At 43.4% G+C, this 16,477-nt stretch overlaps 1 protein-coding gene across 3 annotated transcripts in view; it reads left to right on the top strand.

The window, feature by feature from the left end:
* Positions 1 to 14,079, top strand: part of LOC133501396 (A disintegrin and metalloproteinase with thrombospondin motifs 16) — a 47,492-nt gene extending 33,413 nt beyond the window's left edge. For all 3 annotated transcript variants that reach the window (XM_061821138.1, XM_061821137.1, XM_061821136.1), the window contains 9 exons: positions 80 to 324; positions 434 to 569; positions 1,700 to 1,826; positions 9,770 to 9,971; positions 11,545 to 11,739; positions 11,847 to 11,903; positions 12,004 to 12,213; positions 12,317 to 12,464; positions 12,843 to 14,079. In XM_061821138.1, the coding sequence (XP_061677122.1) occupies positions 80 to 324; positions 434 to 569; positions 1,700 to 1,826; positions 9,770 to 9,971; positions 11,545 to 11,739; positions 11,847 to 11,903; positions 12,004 to 12,213; positions 12,317 to 12,464; positions 12,843 to 12,958 (1,436 nt within the window). In that variant the 3' untranslated portion in view covers positions 12,959 to 14,079. The remainder of the gene's footprint in view (positions 1 to 79; positions 325 to 433; positions 570 to 1,699; positions 1,827 to 9,769; positions 9,972 to 11,544; positions 11,740 to 11,846; positions 11,904 to 12,003; positions 12,214 to 12,316; positions 12,465 to 12,842) is intronic.
* The last annotated feature ends 2,398 nt before the right edge of the window (positions 14,080 to 16,477 follow it).

The following is a 16,477-nucleotide window of genomic DNA, read 5'->3' as shown; positions in this document are numbered from 1 at the left end:
TTTGCTCTTTACCTGTGCACAGACGTAGTCAATGTCTGTTTTCCCACCTGGACTTGAATGTTCCCGGTCTTTCTGACAGAGTACTACAGCGTGGCCACCATTCCAGCCGGCGCTCGGAGCATTCGCGTCGTCGAACTGAATACGTCGAGCTCCTACTTGGCCATCAGGGACGCCCGGCGGCGCTATCACCTGAACGGGCGTTGGTCGGTGGACCGGCCGGGCAGACGTCACATCGCGGGAGCCATTTTTGAATATAAAAGACCTTACAACAGAGCCGAGAGCCTCGTGTCGGCCGGACCCACTAATGAGACGCTGGTTATCGAGGTATTGGATTTCTCAAATTCATTTTAACGCATGCATGGCTTGCATATGACTTTCTGTGCAGCAAATGTCTTGTTTTGTTTTGTTTTTATTTCACGAAATTTTTTTTCAGATTCTGTTGCAAGGTTCGAACCCAGGCGTACACTGGGAATACACTCTGGAGGACACTGGTGGAGCAAGGACTCAGATCGAACACAACTACGCGTGGGCCATCATACGCTCCAAGTGCTCGGCATCATGTGCCGGAGGTACTGCAACTTGCTTTTTCACATGACAAACGTCAAAAATCGAAACACGGTGGACCCTCCTGAATTCTTGCAGCTCTGCACATTCAGATTCGACTATTTGCAAATTGCTTGTCTGGTTTTTTTTTTCGAATTTGTTTCCAGTTCCTTTTCTCTTCTTGTGGGGGAACCAAAAGTGCTCCATTATCCCAGCTATATTTGAAAAAATATGCTGTGTTTCTCCTTTTTTTGTGCTCTCTGTGAGTGTAACCTCTGCTTAGCATTGACACACAGCCACTGCCACAAATCTTGACCGACCAAAAAGACATTTGGAAGGAAAACTTGAAAGTTCTCGCCAACTAGTTCCCTTTGTTTGTGCTCAAAAATACAGTAAAACAATTCTGCCCATCGCACGAATGAATGCACCACCGCCAATAATGTGGGCCGAGCCAAAGATGAAAACAACAAAGTCTCAAGGCTCGCACCCCCGTGACCTCTAATAAGGTCTTTGCAGGCCGGCGTTCCCGTCCCTGCCCGAGAGACATTAGTTGCGCCTTGATGGGCCACTGCGCTTCCTTTTTGCGCCTACGCACGAGTTTTGGCTTTCATCCCACAGCGGCCCACTAATTGCGAGCCGTTGCCTGATGATTTGAGGTCGGGGGTCGGCGCCCGACGTTGCGTAGTTGCTTGCTTTGACGAATGCGATCGAAGCCTGCACGAGTGGCGTGTGACTGTCGATTGATCCTGCAGGTTAAGGTTCCTCACCCTGGGCCACCTGCACCTCTTTGGGTTCGAATTGTAGACCACTGGTTTGGGGTTCTTTGGCTTACTAAAGAGTAGCCGACCTTTATGGGTCGACGTGACTTCACGCCAAAAACAAACGAGGGTACTTCCAAACAAAATCTATTGCATCAACCTGAAAACTGTCAGATCTGTGGCTGGAGTAGCAGGACATGTTCGACAATCTCTTGATTGGCAGATTTTGTTTTGAGCGTTAGTGGCCAATTATGTTTGCGTACACGCATGCGGAAAATCTGGCATGTGATCAAATATTCTTAAAGTGATAGCGTCTAAGGGAGTATTTTTCGACTGTCTTTTTTAACTGTTTTCTCTTCATTTATGGAACTTTGAACGACAATTACTTCCCCACACAGGGCAAATGAACACCAAGCCAGCATGTTACAAAGACATGCGAGTGCAAGTGAATGCATCGCACTGTAATCCCAGATCGAGGCCAGCTAGTGGAACCATGCCGTGTAACACCCAGCCGTGCCCTGCCAGGTGAGTCCCGATAATTTGGGCAAACACACGCAAACGTGTTTTGCAGCACCACGACCGAGCGCCGTTCGGCCCAGCAACAAATGCGCCTTCCTTTAGCCATAAGATGCTTTTGCTTCCCGGTAAATTGGAGCATCAGAGATGTAACAGCAGAACCAGGACTTATTTGTATGAGTAAGAAAAAAATAATAATATTTTGGCCATCACAAGTGTGCTGATTAGCCAAACTTGGTTGTTGCAGGACGAGGCTATCATATAAGTGAACTCCATTTTGCATTTTAGCATTTAAACTCGACAGGCGCGCCACGCTAGCATTGATCAGTCTCTCCCTTTCCCACAATGACATCAGTCACCAATACTTTTTTTTTTTTTTTCTTTATGTTTACCGATAAATCGCTTTACACATCGCACTTGATTTTCAATGTGTAGGATGAAAGGAACTAGTGTCCACCTGCGATACTAGTTCCCAAGCTCCTGTGTACGTTTGTGGCCATCTCCGTCCATCACCGCATCTTCAATTTCTGGCTTCATCCCCAGAGCTCAAAATGTTTTCCTCCACTTTCGTCACCGTTTCAAATGGTAAACGCCGGCAAAATCTCTTGCTGTTGCGTGGCACATAGACAATGAATCTGATGGGCAATAAATGCTGTGTGAAAAAGCCTTAATACATCTACCAGCCCATTTTCCAAGCCGCTTATCCTCGCAAGGGTCCTGGGAGTCTCTGAGCCTATCCCACCCAACTAGACCCTGAACTGGTCGCCAGTCAGTTGCAGGGCACAGTCGTACATGTATTTTGGACTTCAGTCGACAATTTTTTTTGTTTTTGTCCATTTTTTTCCTTATTCATCGCTCACACCTCTTAAACGCTTTGTGTTTTTGGCCTCTACAATTGCCTCACATCTGCTCTATAGGTCGTCCAAAGTTAAAAAAGACAAGAAAAAAGGTGTTTATTGGTCGAGTGATTTCTTTCAAACCTCCTAAGAAAGAGTTGATGCCAAGCAGAGATGCTTTCTCCACCCTTCCCTAATTCAGTAAAACACCTGTTTAATGACGCCATCGTTCCTTTCATCCATCCATCCATCCATCCATCCATCCATCCATCCATTTTTTTTCCGCTTATCCTCACGAGGGCCACGGGGAGTGCTGGAGCCTATCCCAGCTGTCAACGGGCAGGAGGCGGGGTACAACCTGAACTGGTTGCCAGCCAATTGGAGGGAACATCGAGACAAACAGCCCCACTCACAATCACACCTATGGGCAATTTAGTGTCCAATTAATGTTGCATGTTTTTGGGATGTGGGAGGAAACAGGATTTCCCACCCGGAAGAAACGCACGCAGACAGGGGGAGAACATGAAAAGTCCACACAGGCGGGGCCGGGATCGAACTCGGGTCCCCAGAACTGTGAGGCCAACGCTTTACCAGCTGCTCCACCGTGCCGCCATTTCCTTTCATATGACAGACAAATAATTAGTATTTTGGCCCAAATGTGTGCATGTAGCAAGAGCCCAAAAGACATTCCGTTTCAACGTTGCTCGTGATATTTGACTAATTCACTACTCGCTTTATGAACTAATTAAAGAGAAAAAATGATTTTTGTCCCGTTCCACCGGTTGACCTCCGGTGTTTATTGCGTTCATAAATTACCTTTCACCATAGAAAATAATGGAAATCGTTGTCATCAGTTCAATTCCAGTCAACGTGTTGCCACTTTGAAACTGTTGTGAGGGTAACCGTCTCAGAAAATGGATAAATGGATGGATAAAGGAGTAAAATTACACTTAATCATTTCTTGTATTTTTCGTATTTATTATATGCCGTAGTATTACAGTATTAGCGGCATTAAAAGTGAAGCACTAAGTTTTAATTGGAAAATGAACATATTATTTTTGACCCATTTTGATTTTTAAGCATTGTATGAATGTAAACTACCAAATATGAAAGCTTTGACCGGCTTGATATGGTCACAGAACAATTTTAACAGCAAAATGTTGCAGAATTTTGTCCAATATGTCTGCCTTATACACACCGTGGGAAGTTTTTCATGTCCTGAGGGACAAGCCGAAAGGAAAAGAAGAAGAAGAAGAAGAGGGCTTTCGCGCATGCAGCGCGTGATCTGTTGTAAAAAAAGTGACCCAGATTCCAACATGTTTGTTGTTTTGGAGGATTTTCTGCAATTATTTTTGTTTTTCTACAAACACTATTTTTATTTGTCATGAAACCAGAAAAAAAAAAAATATACAAATATGTGCTTCATTGAAGGGGTGTGAGTGAAATTATGCGCGTCTCACGCATGCACATGTTAAAAAAAAAAAAAAAAAAAAAAGGCCGTCGGCGGAAAACGTCCCGCGTCTGTCAACTGCCGTTAGAGGCAGAGGAGGGAGAAAATCCGTGCTAATGAACAATTTGCTGATGATGAACATGTTTGGGGAATGCATTTTTCAATCCAGATGTACGAGACATTAAAAGAGATTGATACGGTATTACAAAAATACTATTGCAGGTTTACTGGTGCAGAAACGGTGAATGTGTGACTTCCAGGAATTTTTCTTTTTGTTATTTTTCAAGGCACTCCAATGAGCGAATTCAACGCAGATATTTTAGACGTGCATCTCTAAAGAATAACAACATCATTTCTCGATCTTTGACGGCTCCCCAATTCCTTTGGGGGTCCTCTTGATGTATTTAGCTTAGCTGTGGTCTGCACATTTAGCCCAGAACTTGCCAATAAAGTGGACGCTGCTGGAAAAGTCACAACATTGAACTGGAACGCTGAGCTCATCTCGCCTGTGGTTCTCGGACTCGTTTTTTTTGCCATACTGTGGTCAAGATAGTTCGTGAGAAAATCTTGATCGAGAACATGACCGGGACTAAACAACGGGACTCTGATGTGGCAAGGATAGCTTCTCGTGACAACGTGATGAGAAACTGGACGACATTTACGAACTGTCCAGCGACATATTCGACATTTAAACATTGAAGAGTAAAAATATCATCTCATAGATCGAAAGATGCATCCTTGGAAAATCCAACTTTTGAAGCACAGCAATCTTCACGGCTGACCTACTGTCATGTCAATGAGAGCTCAAATCTATTCTCAACAGGTTTACAGGTAGCGGTGGTCATAATTTTGATTTCATTTGATTCAGTTTTAATATGCCGTGATTCCAGCTGGAATTCTTTTTCAGAAGCAGGGAGGAAATACTTTTTTTGGTGGTCATGATGAGCCATGATAAGGAGAAATCAGAAGACTTAGTTCAAACGTCATGATCTGGAATCTGGGGATATGGATTCTTTCCATCCATATAGTTGTTCAAACGTCATGATCTGGGATCTGGAGATATGGATTCTTTCCATACACGCAGTTCTTCAAACGTCATGATCTGGAATCTGGAGATATGAATTTTTTCCATCCATATAGTTGTTCAAACGTCATGATCTGCGATCTGGAGATATGGATTCTTTCCATCCATACAGTTCTTCAAACGTCATGATCTGGTATCTGGAGAAGTGGATTGTTTCCATCCATATAGTTGTTCAAACGTCATGATCTGGTATCTGGAGAAGTGGATTCTTTCCATCCATACAGTTGTTCAAACGTCATGATCTGGTATCTGGAGAAGTGGATTGTTTCCATCCATATAGTTGTTCAAACGTCATGATCTGGGATCTGGAGATATGGGTTCTTTCCATCCATGCAGTTCTTCAAACGTCATGATCTGGTATCTGGAGATGTGGATTCTTTCCATCCTTATAGTTGTTCAAACGTCATGATCTGGGATCTGGAGATATGGGTTCTTTCCATCCATGCAGTTCTTCAAACGTCATGATCTGGGATCTGGAGATATGGGCTCTTTCCATCCATATAGTTGTTCAAACGTCATGATCTGGGATCTGGAGATATGGATTCTTTCCATACACGCAGTTCTTCAAACGTCATGATCTGGAATCTGGAGATGTGGATTCTTTCCATCCATACAGTTCTTGTGTTGATTAGTGATTCTGCTAAGGTACACATTGACCACCACCACTTGTCCGACTGTCCGAGGGCCACTTTTATCCCCAGGTATGTCCTTGGGCACATTTTGGGCTGAATCCTCAAGATTAATGGGGCATGGCAAGACAATTTGATAGGGTGGCATCCATGACTCCACCCAAAATCTTTTTCTGCGACCTCTGCCATGTTTTGTCTGATGCTGTTCTTCTTCTCAGTCCGTCGTTCCAGGGCGCCAACGAGTGCCCGGGACCAATTCCTTGTGTGTTGTTACATACTTGGCCATTCCATCTGATTCTGATTCTGATGGGCAATCCCATTTTTCCCAACGTCAATGGTACGAGTTGACGTCATAGCTTTTTCCATGCAAGGATTGTGGGGCGACCCCGACTTGAGATTTTGCAAAGCTACTTGATGACTTATAGTCCCACTCTCACAATAAGATCCCATGAAATCTTTGAATCTGTTTTTAATTATTCTTGTAGGCACTGGTGAAGATTAATCGTCCCAGCTCCTTGTTGTTGTGGGATGGGGCATTTTAGGCATTGCTCACATTTCTTGGGAATGTTTCCTGCCAGTCTTCACCACAAAAGAACTTTTGCGCTCACGCTTTTGGAAATTTTCATTCCGTCATCTCATCGTGAGCGTATGAAGAGTGCACACCCAAAACGCTTTTCACGGATCAGAAGAACTGAATGTCAGGTGTGTATGAACAGTATCAAAATGAATGAGGTCAAACATAAATCATCTCCCGTGACAAAAAAAAAAAAAAAAAAACAGCATATATGTCAAAGTATGACTTCTTTCATCCTTTTCCAAGGTTTTTTTTTTTTTTCCTTCTGGGGGTGAAAATGCAAATGTATAAACATACTTCTGTGTTTCCAATAGATCAATAGATGAAAAACACACAATAGTCATAATTTATTGTGATATTTGACAATGAAGTGTTTTTGCATTTGTGATTCTACTCTACACTTCACTTATCAGTTGCATAAGAATAATACTTATTGACACTCCAAAACGTGATATGTGTTTGCATTTTCTGCACTTAAAACGTCCGGACGGCTCTTACACTTCCTACTGATTTGTATCAGCATCAGATGTTGGATTTCTGGCACGGGAAGCAAACTGGAACAAATCCCGCAGTGTGCGCACATATGTTTCTGTGTTTTGCCTGAGCGTCTGAGAACTTTTCAAACTAGTCTTCGTCAGCTGTCAGCTGAGACAAAGCATGCGTCGCGTTGACCTAAATGCGCGCCTTCAAAAAGGAGCAGCCGGCCGATTCGGTCCTGACAGGATCGGCCAAACCGGCAGCCTAAAGCTTTAGAATTTAGCTCGGTCTACAGGCCGTAAAACTGGATCGAGGCGGAAGTACGTCAGTGATTCTCGGTGTGCTGTGAGAGATTATTACTGAATTTGTCTGAAAATAAAAAGCAAATATGTGTTTGGACTGACAGAACAAGGAAATTGTTTCTTTGTTTTGTTTTTTTTTTTTTTGGTAATGAAGACATAACATAAATGCGCTTCAACCAGATTGCAGGCGGAATAAAAAACTTGTACATTCGTCCTGCGATTATGTATTTATATCATCTTTTTATTCAATTAAACGGGCCCGCGTTCGACACTGAGAAAGGAAGTTTGTCGGTTAAATTGGGATGAGAACAGTTTCCATACTTCCTGTGACATTTTTTGTTTGGATCTGTGCCGTGAGAGTTTTCTCCTGTTTGGGATGCAGTTTGCTGGTTTACGTCACGGAAAAGCGTTTCTGGCATCTGTTCATTTTTAGACAATGATATCATTCTGGTTTTTTTTTTTGGTTTTGTTTTTTTTTTACAGTGTGAAATATATAATGTAACATGAGCACTCTTGAGTTTTATAAGCTACTTGGAGCGCACTGTACAGGAAAAGAATGGGGATTCAAATACTCACAAGTACAGTGCACATACTGTATCCAGTACGTAGTGACTGAATGCCGCTTAGTGCGAATGCAGACTTTGTAAATCAATCCACAGTCGGCCTGCATATTCGCAGCTCTCCTTTTTTTTTCCTCTTCATACATTATTCCTGTGAGGTGGCAATCAATCATCGTAATGAATTCATATCTCTCTTATAAAATCAGCCAAATTGTGCCTCATTGTATTTGTGAAAATGCTTCCCAAAAAAAAAAAAAAAAGACCAGCTCTTTTGTTTGCCTTTTAGGTTGTGCAGGCACACCTAATGATAACACGTAGCGATGACAACATTTTGGGTGGATTTTTAACAGGCAACGGACGGTGGGAACGATGACAACACGTGTGATGAAGGATTAAGATATTTGCTCTTTGGAGGTCACGAGGTGCAGCGCCGGCTGACTTTTATTGAGTCTCTGAGCGAAGATGAAGTGCTCACGCGGCGAAAAGTAGAAACGATGCACACGACGGGCTCACAATAAGCAAACGCCGCATTTTAAGAGTTGGGACGAAATCCTCTAAACTTTGCAGGACGTTTGTTTGGTAGCTTCAATGAATGTAGATATGAGCGATGTAAGCCACATGTGGTGATGTTTACTTCTGGCAGGGATGAGCGCAGAGATAAGACAAATAGAGTTTTACAAAACGAAAAAAAAAAAAAAAAAACCGTGGCTTTCGGTTCCAGTCAAAAAGCTTTGAGCTTGGATTGTTTTGACTTGCTCCGAAGCAGTCAGCCATGAATAAATCTCTAACACCTTGGTGAGTTAAGCCTGGGGGCCATATTGCATGCGGTGTGTCAGGTGTCAAAGATATAAGGGCTTGGAAAAATAATAATAATAGTAATAATAATGGTTACAGTAGTGGATAATCTTTCGTGTCAGCGCTCGAGCAGTTTTTTTTTTTTTTTTTTTTTTTGGTCAAACTTTCACAGGATTATTGTACACTGTTGTGGTAACAAGGTGCAGGTTGGAATTTTGGCTCAGGCCTTTCCGTGTTTTGTTAAGCGGTATACAAAATAATGGATGGATGGATTCGGAACTGTTACTGACACAAGATGACCAAGGTAGCTTATTGGAAAAGGGGAAGCCTTTTTTATTCTTCTCTGATTCATAGTTCAATGGGCTTGTGAAATCCAATAAAAAGTGTCTTTTATATTTTATGTACAGTAGATATAACCGGTGTGACGGTCTGAGCGCTCCCGGTGCTGAAAAGTCTCCTTATGATTAACGCACATGCACGTATGTTTTGTAAAGTTCCAGGCAGTCTGAAACATCCCCGTCTGTGCTTCTTCAACATGTGCCATTCGACAACTTGTCGCCGAGCGTTCGCGTTCGCGACGGACGTCTCGGAAAGACGAACACAGCGGACGTACATATACGCGGATCTCTTTTGATCAACTTTTGTTTTAAGGTTAGGGTGAGGATAAAACGTACGTTAGCTCCCTCGATGTAGAAGAAGGGGAAGAATGAGACCGGGGGATTTCCCGGTAAGCGTCTGCTACGTACCCAGAGTTCCCCTGTTGGTAACGCATTGGCATTAACCACGAGGAGACTTTTCAGCATGGGGGAGCGCTCAGACCGTCACACCGGCAACTATTCACACAGAGCTGCAGAAACTAGTCAACTGTAAATTGCAGATAAGAGGAGTATTGCGTGCATGCATGCCATCAGCTCAATTTTTGAAAAACGTCCCCTGTGGGAAACATTTTCAAAACATTTCATTTTCAATTTCTGAAATGCCGATCACACTGCACAATCAAGGGCTCCAAATGAGTTTCCATTCATTTTGAGTATTAGCCCAAAACATTCTTGTTGCACGAAGCCAACAAATTCCTCAAACGTCCCTTTCTGAGGACGCGCGTATGTTGTGTTTTCTCTCGGGGTTTGCGAGGGGTGCCCTCGTCACCGGGGCAAAAATTGTCATTTGGTGAATTCCAGCCATGTGAATCGGGGATCGGGAGGCTGGCCCTGTTGACTCAGCGGGGGCTGTGTTGTGTTTTCCCAGCTGGTCTGCGGGGGACTGGGGGGCGTGCAGTCAGAGCTGCGGAGGAGGGGAGCAGACCCGGCAGGTCCGGTGCGTCCGGAGAAGTCACGGCAGAGACGACACCCTCGCCGATTCTCACTGTCCCCAGCCGGGCCCGGCCGGGAGGCGGGCCTGCGGCGCCCGCGCTTGTCCGCCGGTTTGGACCACCGGCCCGTGGTCGCAGGTGAGCACGTGTCGTGACACGAAAGGATATTTCAAGGTCAGCTGCTGTCACTCTGCATACGCGGATCTGTGACAAGTCAAGGACAAAACTTCTTTTCAATTCAGAAGCACAACTCTTCCCGTACTAGCTCTGCACATGCCAGGACGTCACTGCGTTCTATGACTAGGAACTAAAGATCTTGAAACTCCAAATGGGCCCCGTTGAGATGGGTTCCATCCCAAACTCTGCACAAAACTCAGTGATCCTAAATATCTGCACTGCGTACCAAAAGTGGTCTTCTTCTTCTCCTCTGATACTTTGTGCCACTCTTATGACTCATCCACTTGAAGATGAAAAAAAAACCCATTCAAGACATTGATAATGCTTGTCTCACATAACATTTACTTGGCATTCTAGCGGATATTACGGGGATTGCAGTACTATTTCAAGGAGTAGGAGTTCAAGTATCTTGGGGTCTTGTTCACGAGTGAGGTAAGAATGGAAGCGACGGATCGGTGCGGCGTCTGCAGTGATGCGGACTTTGTATCGGTCCGTTGTGGTAAGGAGGGAGCTAAGTCGAAAGGCCAAGCTCTCAATATACCAGTCGATCTACGTTCCTACCCTCACTTATGGGCATGAGCTGTGGATCCCGGATACAAGCGGACGAAATTAGTTTCCTCCGCAGGGTGTCCGGGGCTCTCCCTTAGAGAGACGGTGAGAAGCTCGGTCATCCGGGATGAGCTCAGTGTCGAGCCGCTGCTCCTCCGCATTGAGAGGAGCCAGACGAGGCGGCTGGGGCATCTGATCCGGATGCCTCCCGGACGCCTTCCTGGTCAGGTGTTCCGGGCGTGTCCCGCAGGAAAGAGACCCCGAGGACGACCCAGGACACGCCGGAGAGACCAAGTCTCACGGCTGGCTTGGGAACGCCTCGGGATCCCCTCCGGAAGAGCTGTAAGAAGTGGCTGGGGAAAGGGAAGTCTGGGTATCGCTGCTGAAGCTACTTCCCCCGCGACCCGACCAGGAAAAGCGATAGATAACGGATGGATGGATAGATATTGAGGAACTAAAAGTTTGTGAGGTCTTTTCAGGCCCTGGTGGGAGCACGAAATGTTCCTGGCTGTGCTTAAATTTGCATGCCAGCGTTGCGAAGTTTCATTATCTCGCTTGTTGCACTCATCGTACAAAGCGATGACACCACGTTTTGGCACTGGGCTGCTAGAGCATAACCTATTTATTTTGGATGGTGTTCAAATTTGACTAAGTTTAAAATCAGCAAATGTTCAACTGATGTGTTTTTTTTTTTTTTTTTTTTTTTTTTTTTGGTCATACCGTTATGCAAGAACCGTACGGACTTTAAACTTTAAAACATTTGCACAGTTTGACTTGAACAATAGCAAAACAAATAACCAACCAACAGAGCCAAAGAATCATTTTTAAATTCATTATGATTTATCTGGCTTCAATGACTCAAGGGGGTATTCGGTTTAAACGGCGATGTATATTTTTGTTGGAATCCTTGCAGAAAACTGGACCACACACACATGCCGTTTGCTAATTTTAACATGCGTGACGGCCAATCTCGTTTTCTTTTCAGTGCTCTCGTAAGTGCGGCAACGGCTCGAGGAAGAGGACAGTTTTGTGTGCAAGGCCTGAGGCAGGCAGTCAGTCGCAGACTGTGCAAGACAGTTTGTGCGCAGGCTTGCTGAAACCTGTCAGTCAAGAATCCTGCTTCATCAAACGCTGTCAGAAGCAACGCAAAGTCCAATGGTTTGTCTCAACGTGGCAACAGGTAGTACATTTTTGGAGCCGAGGTTGGATCTAACACTAAAATGCACAAGAATTCCATTCATTTGGAATGCATTTATGTATTTTCCGTTCCTTGTTGTGGCTTTTCAGTGCTCAGTAACCTGTGGCCGCGGGTATCAAGCGCGATTCATCAAGTGCGCTGAAAAGGTGTTAATTTTATACATGTTTGTGACACAAAATGAAGAATCGCCGTCACTCGAAACAACTTTTTTAGCTCAATTCCCATTTTCTGCTCTCCTATTTCAAGAACGCGGCCGGAAAGTACCGAGAGCTTGCTGGCAAAAAGTGCCACCACCTCCCCAGGCCCAAAGTGGATCTCCAGCAGCCGTGCATCTTAGCCGAGTGTCTCGTCCGTCCAACCCCGCCGGTGCAGCGGTGGAACCCGCGTCATCATCATCATCACCATCCACCGGTACCGCTCCCGAGACCTGAATGGCACGCATCTCCGTGGTCCCAGGTAAGGAACACAAATTACAGCTTCTCAAAAAAAGGGAACACCTTGTCCTAAATGTGGCCGGATCAGGTTTACTGCATGTCACCGATTGCGGTTGTGTCGACAGTGTACAGTGACCTGCGGCGGTGGGGTGCAGGCGAGGACGGTCCAATGCCTGGCACAGAGGAAACCGCATTCTGGCTGCGCCCTCCATCTAAAACCATCCATGTCCCAGGCTTGCAATACCAACTACTGCCCTCAACCTGACAAAAAGGGTACGGCAACAACATTTGCTACACTGGCACGGTCTGATGAGATTCAAAATGTCACCTGCAACCATGGATTCACCATTTAATAAAGTTCACTTTTGATTTTACAGTCAGAGAGGTGGTTAGTCTAACATTAACCTGCAAAAGTGTACAACTCGCAACCAAGTCCTTTGGAGCATATTGCTAGCCTCACATTTACTGTAAATAGATAAATAAGGTTAAGAAAACAACTCGAAAAAATTTACGGATTTGTTCTTATATTGGTTCTCAATCCATTCTGCAAGTGAGCCAAATGAAGGGTTTGATTGTTGTACATATTGCGAGTATTACTTTGAAAATCAAAATCATTTCTGAGTGCACTAATTTTGCGCTTCCTCTCCGCAGATCTGGCATGTCGGGATTACTTCAACTGGTGTTATCTGGTGCCGCAGCACGGCGTGTGCAACCACAAGTTTTACGGCAAGCAGTGCTGTCGGTCCTGTTCAAATTCAAACCTATAATCACGCCAGAGTGGGTTTGTCTGCGACGCAGACGGGAAGGTCCTGCAGTTGGAAGTTATAAAGACTCAACTCGATGCCCATGCTTGAAAAGTTGCGTTGTCGCGTGCTCGCTCGAAGCACTGAAACGCTCAAGACATTTCGATGGAAGCTCCGGCGAGCCGTGATGACTTGAGTCACTCCTAGCGATGCCGGACATCAGAAAACGAGAAATTCTCGCCGATAGTGCCGCACAGGAATGTGATCAGGACAGTACAAAAACAAAAACAAAAACAAAAAAAGAAAAGGAAAGGAGAAAGAACTGAGCGCTTTGGTCAACTCCCCGCTAATAGAAAAGGAATCCCAGCAAACATCCTCGTCACGACTCACATCAGAAGGAGAATACTGCAATTCTTGAGGAATCAAAGTTTGCGAAAAGGGACATACCGGAATCCTTTTACTGTAAAACTTGAAGAAAAAGTACAATGTGGATTTTGTATTAGCTGGTTATATACAATTATGATCCTCCGTATTGAAAAGGTTAATAAAAATAAACAAAAAACTTGAATCTCTGAGGTTACTCGTTATACTAGTTGTATAGTATAGTCAGCGGTGCTACGGTGGTGTTGTCGTTTGTCACCACTGCAATGTGACATTGTCAAGTTTCATGAATGAACAAAATAATTGCCGACACAGGTACGATATGTTTATTATTTATTGGTTTTACGATACAGCTTTGCCGGAAGACTGTACTCAGAAGCGGTATAACTGTGACCTTTGATTACTCTACTCGTAGTCCATTTATAGTGTCTGTTCTATTTCATAAGAAGCTTACACACGGTGCCATTTACATGAAAATAAGTTACATTTCAATTTAGAAAGAGGATTGTTAACCAACACTTCACGGAATGGCAACTGCTCAAAAAAAGATGGCATATGTGGAAGTTTTGAGATGGATGGTCATCTTTTTAAATTCTTCCAATTTTTACTTCCAATCTCTCAATGATTGAGAAAGTGTGAGGAGAACGTGAACGTTCAATACGATATTCAACGTTCGATACTCTCCTATATTTTGGCTGTGGAAAAACTGACTTGTGCAATGTTACAGTAATGTTTACAATGTCAATGTAAAAATAAAAATGAAAATGTGTGCTCTATATTCATTTCTGTTCTTTCCGGTGTCCGGATATTCTTTTATGTACTGTTCACACTCAGCCTGACTAAAATACTGAATGTACGTTTCTGTTTTTCTCACGTCATGACTTACAACCAGCGTTACTGCGGGAGACGCTTCCTTCTAATTAAACATCTGTGGGAGCTGTGAAATGAGTTTTATGATGCTCACAGACAGAATAACGCATTATTAATTGATGCCATCTGCTGAGAAATAAGCCACACAAAACACACACAGTCAAAGTGAAGTTTGTGGAATGTTCTCCCAGCACAACAGCTTAGCCAAAACTTCATTTGATTGTTTGTGGCAAGAGAAGAGAACAAATTTCAAAGTTGTAACTTAAAAAAAAAAAAAAGAAAAAAGCAATGTAAAATTACAAGGGGGATCAAGGTAAAGTGTTTTGTCAACGCAACGATGGCTTTCAGACAGCAACTTCCTGGAAATGTGATCAAGATAAATCCGGTAAAAGGCAAAGCATTACTTCAAGCGTGTCTTGCTTCGCCCTGCTCAAGACTTTGCTATCTTTGACTGCATCTGTTTGGGTAGATGAGCTTCCCCCCCCCCCCCCCCACCAAAACACACTCAGATGCTCCACTTAAAGACACAGTTATCTTTCCAACTGGGTGCACCTACAACCACCACAGCTACTTGAGCTGGATGGCAACCACCCACACTGGCGAAAGGTGCCAGAAAACCTACTCGAGGCGCTATCAAAGAGAAATTCTGATTTTTGAACGAACGTGCTGTGTTCTCATGATTAATCCCTGGTTGATACAACGACAAAGAAATTGGATGCAGCGAGAAGAAGAGTCATTCAAAGACAAATCGTAGAATCACGGCACACGACAGGTTTGCAGCAATCGCATGACAATCTTAATGTGGCCTCGTTGTCGTACTGTACTGTCTTAGCAAAGATTCATTTTTAGGTAGCGTTTCAATTAACTTTTTATGTGCAAAACATTTAACTGAATCCTTAATATTGTCTTTTTTTATTATCATCATTATTATTCCTATATTCAAGGGCAATGCTCATGTTGACACTGTTGACATAACGCTCCAGGGGCAAACAGTAATATTAAATAAAACCTCTGCCTCGTTTTTGATGAAAATATTGGCTGACAGGTTTGAATTGAAAAGCAAAATCTCGCGATTATTGAGAGTGGCACTGCTCTCTCTCTCTCTCTCTCTCTCTCTCTCTCTCTCTCTCTCTCTCTCTCTCTCTCTCTCTCTCTCTCTCTCTCTCTCTTCTCTCTCTCTCTCTCTCTCTCTCTCTCTTCTCTCTCCTCTCTCTCTCTCTCTATATATATATATATATAAATGGATAGCGCATACATATCTAGTAGTGTGTCGATTGGTTGAAGCTAGTTGGCCGCCATCCTGGTACTCCCAAAAAGTGTGGCGGACATGGTTTACAGGTTGGATTATGGTGGGGGGGGGGGGGGGGATTTCCTCAAAATTTGGCATGTAGAATTAAAACTGCTCGTGTGAGCTTGACATTTTCTCACTTCTGCCAACATGAAGGATTTTTAATTCGACTTGGTAAGCCAAAAAAGGCGAAGTGCAAAGGAAAGACATAGAACACCGTGACCTTGCATTTTACTGTGGGCCCTATTTCGTGAGATCTTAACTTTTCCCAATATATGATGTGAAGCACTATCATCATAACATATAAAAAAAGATTTTTTCGTCATAAAAACATAAAATTGAAAGTCAATCAGTTCGATATATTTTTGGAAATAAGGACTCGCAATGGGGAAATACATGCGAAACGCATTGTTCATTTGTTGTCTCTGCGACGTCCTATTTCAGACAGAAAATGTAAACTTGTTTCCTCGCATTTGAAAATCAAATTCATTTTGCAGAGTTCTGTATTATGAAATTCATCAAAAATTTCACAGATTTTTTTTTCTTTGCTTTTCCACTGATGATGTTTGGGAAAATATTTACACCGTAAACAAAACTTACTTCAAGTGAATTAAGCTCATCAGAAAATGGAGAAAAAAATAACTTTGCAAACAAACTTTAACGGCGTCAAAGTAAATCTTTCCAATTTACCAGTCTTTTTTAAATTTTTTATTTAGATGAGCGGTTGAGGGTGCAACATCATCATCTGCTGGTTATATCACAAAACGCAACGCGAGAGAAAAGTAAGTAAAAAAGAATCTGCTTTGCTCAAACCCGTGTTTGTGATGTTGTGCCGTATCTCTAACATGTTATGAAATATAATATTTTATTGAAAGCTCAGGATTTTCTCTTATGAACCGCAAAAGTTTTTTTTTTTTTCTATTTTATTTGGAAATGGGAGGGTCCGGAAGCTTGTTGACGACGCCAAACCATCTCCAATCGGAGGCGCGCTCACATTTTTTTTT

Source organism: Syngnathoides biaculeatus, chromosome 5, assembly GCF_019802595.1.
Source record: "Syngnathoides biaculeatus isolate LvHL_M chromosome 5, ASM1980259v1, whole genome shotgun sequence".
Taxonomy (NCBI): Eukaryota; Metazoa; Chordata; class Actinopteri; order Syngnathiformes; family Syngnathidae; genus Syngnathoides; species Syngnathoides biaculeatus.
Note: the sequence above shows the minus strand (reverse complement) of the source record. Positions and strands in the feature narration are given on the sequence as shown.